General features: G+C 41.2%; 1 protein-coding gene across 1 annotated transcript; it reads right to left on the bottom strand.

Moving 5' to 3' along the window:
• Positions 1-4,742: 4,742 nt before the first annotated feature.
• PRSS45P (serine protease 45) lies at positions 4,743-8,242 on the bottom strand. The gene is made up of 4 exons (XM_010997179.3): positions 7,371-8,242; positions 6,611-6,885; positions 5,571-5,734; positions 4,743-5,242 (listed from the first exon to the last, which is right to left on the bottom strand). The coding sequence occupies exons 1-4, from the start codon at positions 7,532-7,534 to the stop codon at positions 5,009-5,011; spliced, it is 837 nt and encodes a 278-aa protein (XP_010995481.2). The 5' UTR covers positions 7,535-8,242; the 3' UTR covers positions 4,743-5,008.
• Between the last annotated feature and the right edge of the window lie 1,248 nt (positions 8,243-9,490).

Genomic DNA, 9,490 nt, shown 5'->3' with positions numbered 1-9,490 from the left:
CACGTATGCAGCAGGAAAGAACATGTGAGCCTGCTGACAGCAGCACTGCTGGGTAGAGCCCAAACTGGAAACCACCCAACTGCCATCAAAGGTGGGATGGAGACACAGAATAATGAAGAGCAATGAGGATGGACGCAGCCACATGGTGAATCTCATAAACATATTGTTGAGTGAAAGAAGTCAGACACCAAGAGGTACATACTGCATAAAATTCAACACAGGCAAAACATTATTTTTAGGGGTACATGGTAGACAATCAAGAAAATGATTAGCCCTTCAATCCGATTTCCTTTGGAGAAAGAAGGAGAAAGAGGGAGGGAGAGAGAGAAGAAAGAAAATCCAGAGAAGGAGAACCCTCTCTACTCTTCTGCCTTTGTGGAAAGTACTGCTTTGGGCAGCAGCGGAGGACAATCAACCAATGAACAAAACAAGATAACTGAATAAAGACCAAGCATATCCATTATCACCACCAATGTGAACACAAAAGAAACTCTACTTTTAAAAGTCAAAGATTCTTACATTGAATAGAAAAAAAATCCACTCAGATGCTACTAAATAGAGACCTACCTAAAACAAAGTGACACAAAGCAGCTGAAAGAAAAGATGGGCAAAAATATATTAAGCATATTCAAGCAAAAATAGAACTGACAATTTTAATCTCTAAAGATGTAATTCAGGACAAAAGCTTTAAACAGAAAAAGGAAGTTACCTTTTGTTGAAAAAAGATAAAAATTACAACAACCGTGTAACATAATAAAGTTCTGTTCATCAATAACATAACATCAAACGTGGTAACACGAGAAATTGAAAACCCTTACTGGCGGGGGGAAATTCTTCTCCAACTCTATTTTTGACAAATGAAACATCTATAAAAATCATCTGGGGGTTGGGGGGGTGGGAAGGGACAGACTGGGATTTCAAAATGTAGAATAGATAAACAAGATTGTACTGTGTAGCACAGGGAAATATATACAGGATCTTGTGGTGGCTCATAGCGAAAGAGAATGTGACAATGAATATATGTATGTTCATGTATAACTGAAAAATTGTGCTATACGCTGGAATTTGACACAACACTGTAAAATGACTATAACTCAATTTAAAAAGAAATCACACAAAAAAATAAAAAGCTAAAGCTCTAAATGTTCTTCGAAACAATGAACATACATGTATATAAATTTTTAAAATATGTGCAGTATATTGTGTATATGTATTTATATGCAGTATATTGTATATGTGCAGTCAAATTTTAACAATTCTACCTAATAAAACTGAAAAATGAAAAAAAAATCAACTGCATACTAGACTACTAAGAAAATCACAATAACTTCCCTAAAAGTTGAACTAATCTGGGCCACATTTTTTACCATGATGCAATGAAACAGGGTTTTAATAACAATGAGCAAGCAAAATAAACCAAATGATTTGAACATTTTAAAAATAAACCTGGTTAACTTATTTCAAGAAAATAAAAACATTCTATAAACTATTTAGGAAATAGTAATAATGAAAGCAATGCATTTTTAAAAACTTATTGGGTGTGTTCAAGGCAAATCCATAAACCTTAAAGGTATTTATTACTGAATAACAAAGAATGAAAATAAATGAATTAAATGCTCAAAGTAAGAAACTATAAAGGTACAAAATAAACCCAAGGAAAATCTGTAGGAAACATGCACAAAAATATAAAACTATATCCTAAACAATTAGGACCGCAGAGCTAGGAATGAACTCTATGATCTGGATCTTTGAAAAAACAAACGATATGAAATGGGACAACAGGCGTATTTTACACTGATAGGGTATAACCCACCAAGATGGCACAGTAGGCAAGAACCTTGTACTCCTAACAACACAGCTTTCAAACATAAAGCAAGAATTGTTAGAACTGCAGAAATAAACAGACAAAGTCTTAATTCTCATGGTAAACCTCTCAGGAATTAATGGCATATATAGGCACAGAATATTTGAAGTGTTGAGAGGATTTGAGTAACACAATGAACACAGCTTGATCCAATCAGTTATAGCTAGAACTCTGTTTCAGAATACACACTTTCATTTCCAATACACATGAAATATTCACTAAAACTGACCAAGTACTAGGCACAAAGAAAAACTCAGTAATTCTAAAATGCAGAAGTAATTAAATCCATATTGTGATACAATTTTTAATAGAGAAGAAGGAGAAGCCACTCCTGTTAGAAGAGGCTAGGATAGCAGTGACATAGAACTTGAACAAAAAGGAAAATTGTAGGCCAATTCAACATTGGGACAAAAATTCTAAACAAAATGCTAGCAACTGAGTTTACAGTGTATTACAGGATTTACCTAAGAAATCTATGGAGATCTAGTCAACAAATTAAACAAGAATAACCATATAATCATCTTAACAGTTCACTACTGTGTCACCAGGGACCAGGAACAGTGCCTGGCACAGAGGAGATTCCCAATAAATATCTGTGGAATGGATGAAAGAATGAAGTCAGAGTCGGCACACGTGCTCCCACATTATCACTACTATCTCCTATTATGCTGGGGTCTCCGGCAATGAGATAACAAAAGAAATAAACGGTGTTACTTTCAAAAAGGACAAGAGGTAGCTGTCACCATTTGAGATGATTTGATTACCAAAAAACAAGCCAAGAGAATCAACTGAAAAACTATTAACTTAATAAGACAGTTTTGCAAGATGATCAGGAAACAAGATCACTATTATTAAAAAACCTATCAACAGCTTTAAAATACCTACAGGTACAATTAGAAAAAGTGTAATGTGAAAAAACATTATCCAAAACAAAGATAACCAAAATTTGTAAAACACTTAGAAATAAACTCAGTACTTTTCCAGACATCCATGAATAGAAAAGCTGAATGAACGGAGACATATACCATATTCCTGGTTAGGAACTCAACATTAGGTAAAAATGACAGCTCTCCGCAAACTAGTCTGTGTATTTAATTTCAATTAAAATACCAATCATATTTTTAATGAAAACTGAAACTGATTCTAAAGTCTACATGGAAGACAAACTTTGCAGATTGGGCTTTTTTTTTTCAAGAAGAGGAGAGATTTTGCTATCATTTAACAAAACATAGCATAAAGCTGACTGAAACAGGGACAGACAAAAAGATCAATGGGGAAATAACTTAGGTTTCAAAAACATATCCATGAATATACCGGGATTTTGTTATTACAAATGTGGACATTCAAATCAGCACAAAAATGATGGACTCTACAAGAAATACTGTCAACCAAGTTGGTTCTCCAGCTGGAAATAGAGTTAGATCCCCACCTCACACTATACATAAATAGAAATTTCAAATGGGTTATAGTTACACATAAAAAATCAATTTATCAAAATATTAAAAGAAAAATGTGAAGATAGCTCTATGATCTGGACATGGAGAAGGCCATGTCAAACAAGTCACAAAATCCATTAAAAAAAGACTGACTGATTTCACTCAATAATAATTTTAAAAAGTCCTTAGGGGAAAATTCCCATCAATTCCACATATTTCTAAAAGAAAAGTGACAACAACTGGAGAACGTATTTGTAAAACAACTGACAAAAACTTAATATTCAAAAAAGATAAAGACCTTCATGAGAAAAAGATAAGCAACCTAATTTTTAAAGTAGGCAAAGTGTATGAACAGAGGATTTACTAGAGAAAAAGTACACCTTTTTTTTCAGTAAACACACGAAAACACATTTTTCCAATCAAGAAAATGCAAATTAAAACAACAATTATATAGCTTTCCACCATTGAATGGGCAAAATTTTTGAAGATTAGTAATATCCATTTCAAGCTTAAAAAGGAGAAATTCCTTCTTATATGCTATAGGTGTGAATGTAAACTTGTTCAGCTTTGGGGAGGGGTAAATTGGATAGTATTCATCCAAAATTATTAAGTGTGTGTTTCCTTTGATGATCCTCCCCTGACCCCACTCCTAGGAAGACAGCTGCAGAAATGCTTCAGAATGTGTCCTCCCGCCCAGCATGCAAGGATACGGTCACGGAAGCACTGCGGCAATGCTGACAAGTCAGAAACAGCCTCAAAACTGGTGCTACTTAAATAACATACATTACATGCATACAGAACACATGCAGTAATGCAAAATTATGAAGAGCTCTAGGTACTGGCACAGAAAGGTTTTCAAGGCACATACTTTTTTAAATGTAGATTATTAATAATATATATATATAAGATCCCATTTACTTAAAAACATCAAAGATGAATTATTTAAGGATGCTAACAATGATTATTTCTGGGAAGGGGGGCAGTATGAATGGTGGGGGTGAATGAGCAAGAGGGAGTCTTAACATGTATCTCTGAATTTTTTAAGTAAATCACGACAAAAATGTATTCAGATATTTGTAATTGTTTTTAATTTTTAAAAATTTAGAAAGTCAACATGCAATACTTCGGTAATCAGTTTTAAATGCCATTTAAAAAAAAAAAAGCAAGCTGATTTTGGAGCAGTATGTGTCGGTCCTTCCTTCTGTCACCTAAGGGGTGTGTCTCAACTGCTCCCCACAGAACAACCACTTTACACTTGAGGAAACCGAGGCCTCAGGCTCAGGCCCTTTCCCTATGCCCCAGCCCAAGCACTACAGCAAAAACTATCAGCCCCCACTCTGATGAGTCTCCTGGCAGAATTAATTTCAGGATGCTCGGCCCTCCCACTGACCCCCAGCCCACAGGGCCACCCAGAAAAGAGAACAGAGCCAGCACATATTTGCACACATTTAATCCCTACTGTTCTGGTCCCCAATTCCAGAGCACTTCTAGGCCACACTTCCCTTCTCCTGGTCAACCAAGGCCTAGTCATCCACCATATCCCTCCTCACTAGGAGGCTAAAGCAAGACCCAGTCTCCCAGGGGCCACTCTTTCCCAACTTTGACTCTTGTTGAAAACAGAATCATGACCTCGGTCTAACCTTGATCTGGCCAGAGATCAAGGTTGATCCAGCAGAGGCAAAGCATGGAGAAGAAGGGAGAGGGGAGATCAGGGGTCCATTAGGGGCTGCAGCAGCCAAGACATGAGTAGGAGCCAGGGAGAGGTGCGGGGTCCAGAGAGAACCCCGTTGCTTATTTGCTTCTTGATCCATTTGCTGTATTTGGTGACACGGGTGTACACATCTGGATTACGTACTTTGGCGCAGGCCTTTTCCCAGGACAACACCCCAGCCAGAATCCATCTGCCCTCGACTTCGCAAGCCAGTGGACCCCCAGAATCCCCCTATGCAAAGAGAGAGGACTGATGGAGGCTGTGGGCCTAGCTAGGACCCAGGGAATTGGGGGACCCAGAATGCCCACCCTCTGAGTTCTGCTTGGAAGCTTTTTTCATTTCTTAAGGATCTCACTACCTGGAGTCTTCCTTCACTCCTCAGTTGAGGACCCCATCCCAGAATATCAAGCAAAGTCAAAGTCACTGGGAAGGAAAATGGGAGCACTGCCTGGTAATGATGACAAAGAGGAGGCCCAGCAAACCCCTCCCCAGGGAACTGGCCCCCTACCGGGAGTCATCCCAACCAAAGGAGAGCTGCCAGAACCTCCCAGAAACTCACATAGCACATGTTTTCTCCATAATTGGTGGCACAGATCATGTCCCCCAGGACAAGGGGGACAATTCGGGGGACGAGGGAATTCTTGCGGTAAATCCGATCACATCTCTTGTTGTCCATGATAAACACCTCAGCCTCCCGCAGCTCTGGCGTCAGCGTGGAGTTGGCTGTGGAGGAGCCCAGTGGGGTGAGAACTGAATCCTCACTCCACTCAGCCCTGCCTCTTCCCAAGGTCTTGTTCCCTCCATCCTTGAGACTCAGCTACACCCTTTCACATCTCCATGCCCTCCGCCACTTGGCCCTTACCCCTGCAGTGTGGACCATGTCGGGCAAGCACCTCACCCTCAGAGGCTCTGTTTCAGGATCCCTTTCTCTGGGAAACTTTTGCTTCTGAACCAAGCAGGCTATAACTCAAATTTCAAAGCAACCACTTAGAAATCGAGACCCCAACCACATGCTGCTTCTCTCCAGCCTCTGAGCTTTGCACCAGCTGTGACCTCTGCCACCCCAACTGACACCCATTCCTCCTTCAGGCATCTCAGGCAGACTCTTTGCCCAGAGCTCATCCCAGATCCCCCAGACGTGCTCTCAAGATCACCTGACAGTTTTTGCCTCTTTCCTTGTCAGCCTATGTCCCCACCCACACTCAGTTATGAGTGCCCTGCAGGCAGGGCATGCATTCCCAGTGTCAAGGGTTTGGCATGTGGCAGATGCTTGAACATCAAAAGTTTGTCGGGTGAACAAATAAGTGAGTGAGGAATTTATGAATCCCTGACTCTGAGTTTTTGTAAGAGGCAAATGATCATGCCCAGCCCAGGCTTTGCTGGGCCTGAATGAAGTGCCTACAGCAAACGCAATGGTGTAAACCATAACAATGCTTCTCATATGAGGAGCAAACCCAATACATCCAAAGAACCAAGGGCCAGCAGTAACAGCCACAGCTTCCTGAGAGGCACCATTCGGGAATTCAGCAGCAAGGTTCCAGAAGGAAAGGAGTGCACCCTCTAGGGTACCAAATCTCACCCCTACCCCACCCTGCTCACCTGAGAAGCGCCGTTTAACCTGGCCCCAGCCAGTCACCCAGCACTGTGTTCCAACCTTCAAGTTGTAGCTGGGTTCCGGGAGGCAGATGGGCTGCACGTACTTGCTGAAGATGGCAGGAGTGTGAAGCTGGAGAAGGGCAACATCGCCCATGATGAAGGTCCGGCCCCAGTACTTGGGGTGCAAAATGATGTCCTTCACGGGGATTGAGAGGGCCTTCATGGCGTCCTTGGGCTTCAGCTTGGAGGTGCCGAGAATCACTGAGTACTCTTTGGTGCTACAGGAGACACAGAGCCCCACCTGGTAGACATAAGGTTCCCAAGCAAACCCTAGGCTCCTACCTCAGACAAGGACCCTCCCCTTAGCAGAAGTCCTGCCTGATTTTCCCTGCTCATGTCATCTTGCTCATCCAGTCTGGGGGCCCCTGGGGTCAGAGATATGGCTGCCTCCTCATTCATCAGCTAAACTGGTTCAAGCAGCCTGGTCTGTGTGTTGTGTATTTGGGCATGCAGCTGTTAGTATGCATGTGTGTTCTCATGCGTGTGAGGGGTGGCGTGTATGCTGGGTTCTCCTGTTGCCCTGGTATACAGTCTTTGTTGCTTGGGGGTCCTGCCCCAGCTCAGTCATAAGCATGATTCTTCCCTGTCCTGGACATCCCTTCCCACCCTCTCCACTGCCCCCACTCCCACCTTGTTTCACAGAGGAGACCAGGAGGCTAGGCTGAGCCCATTGCAGCCCTGGGTCTCCATAGGCCACGCTCACCTTTGGATGCAGTGGGCGGCAGTCACCACCCAGCTGAGGTCGATGAGGGCCCCTCCACACACGTGCTCATCTTCTACTCGGAGGCTTACTTCCCAGGGCCAATGGCGGGTCACGTCCGAATTCTCCAACCACCAGGGTTTGCCACAAGCTTCAGGAACAAGCATGCCAGGAAGATACAGTGGCCACACAGAGAAGGGTAAGAATGACAGAGACCAAGATACCTCCAGGGCAATTTGCACAAGGCTGTAACCCGGGGGTTTGTTCCCACTTCAAAGAAGGGGAGACTGAGGGTGAGAAAAGACCAGTGGCCTGCCCAAAGGCACTGAGCTGGACAGAAAATGACAATGACAGAAATAAAAAGCATCAAGACAAAGAGACATGACAGGAGGAGGAGAGAGATACTGAGACACAGAGGAAGCAAGCAGCACAGAACCTCACGACAAGGGAGAAGCACAGAAGGAGCCCCAGGACAAGAAATGTATTTCCTTGTGTCCGGTAAGTCCCTAGTCCATGGTGCTGCAAGGCTATAATGCTTGCTTCATCTCTTGAGATACAAAAGGGCTCTGTCCCCACACTACTCAGAGTTAAGAAAAGCTCCAGACTTATGTGTCAGAAGTCTTTTCATAGGCCATTCAGAAAACAAAACAAAACAAACAAAAAAAACCCTAGCATGGAGCCCACAGAGAGAGGTACCCCTCCTCTCACAGCTTACACACTATTAGTTTGCAAGTAGTTCCAACAATCAAGTTGGACAATTGTATGAACATGAACATAGATGCAGAAATTGTAAATAAAATATTAGCCAACAGTATATTTTTTAAAAATAATGCACCATGATCATGTAGAGATTGTCCCAGGGGTGCAAGGGAGGTCCCACAATGGAAGCGCTCTTGGTATATTCGCCATATAAATAGGTTTTTTTTTCCCCTAAGGAGAGAAAGATCGCCTGCTTTTCTCAATAGACACACACACACTAAAAAGGCATTTGAAAAATTCAGCACATATTTATGACTAAAACAACAACAACAAAAAAACTTAGCAAACGAGCAACAGAAAGAAAATCCTTATTTATAGAAGTTATATATCATAAACCTTCAGCAAACATCACATAACACTAAGGAACAGACCCCAAAAATTACACTGACAGAAGCCAGGAATAATGGTACTTCGTGGGAGGAGGACAAAGGAAGTAACTGGGGGGGGGGGGGCAGAAGGGAGTTTCTGGATGCCAGTACTGCTCTACTTTCTGACCTGGGTGGAGACTGCACAGGTGCCTTCATTGTGTGGTAATTTCTTGAGCTGGACACATAATGTGTGCACTTTTGTGTGTATATATAATACTTCAACAACTCACTTTTAAAATCGGTAACATTTCTCTACCTCCAATCAATCTGAATACAACACAACTATATTCAAAATAAGACATTTCTGATAGCTAAAAATTAAAAAGTACAAAGGAATTAACATATACAACAGTATGCAAGATTTCTGCAGTACTGCACTTTAAACTCTAATAAAGGACACTGAAAATGATCAGCATAAATGGAGAAAGATTCTTTACTTTTAAATAGAATATTTCAGAAGTAATTTTTTCCAAAATTAATCTATAAACTCACTTTCCTAGTTAGAATTTTTAAGAAATTTGATAAACTTACTCTAAAAGCAAAATAGAAAAACAAAGTTCCATGAATACTTCAGTCTTTGAGAAAGTAGAGCAAAGAAGGGACACTTATCCTAACAGATATTAAGATACATACAATGGCCATACTATCCAAAGCAATCTACAGATTTAATGCAATCCCTATCAAATTACCCAGGACATTTTTCACAGAACTAGAACAAATAATCCTAAAATTTACATGGAATCACAAAAGTCCCAGAATTGTCAAAGCAATACTGAAGAAAAAGAATGAAGTTGGAGGAATAACCCTTCCAGACTTCAGACAATACTACAGATCCACAGTAATCAAAACAGCATGGAATTGGTACAAAAACAGACATATAGATCAATGGAGCAGAACAGAGAGCCCAGAAATAAACCCACAGACCTACAGTCAATTAATCTTTGACAAAGGAGGCAAAAACATACAATGGAGTAAAGACAGTCTCTTCAGCAAATG

This window comes from Camelus dromedarius, chromosome 17 (assembly GCF_036321535.1).
Source record: "Camelus dromedarius isolate mCamDro1 chromosome 17, mCamDro1.pat, whole genome shotgun sequence".
Lineage (NCBI taxonomy): Eukaryota > Metazoa > Chordata > Mammalia > Artiodactyla > Camelidae > Camelus > Camelus dromedarius.
This window is presented reverse-complemented; position numbering and strand designations above follow the sequence as displayed.

Coding starts and splice junctions, on each gene's coding strand:
- PRSS45P (XM_010997179.3), bottom strand. CDS start 7,534: ATGCTTGTTCCTGAAGCTTGTGGCAAACCCTGGTGGTTGGAGAATTCG. Junction 5,735..6,610: donor GGTTAAACGGCGCTTCTCAG/GTGAGCAGGGTG, acceptor GCTCCTCCACAG/CCAACTCCACGCTGACGCCA. Junction 5,243..5,570: donor ATGGAGAAAACATGTGCTAT/GTGAGTTTCTGG, acceptor CTCTTTGCATAG/GGGGATTCTGGGGGTCCACT.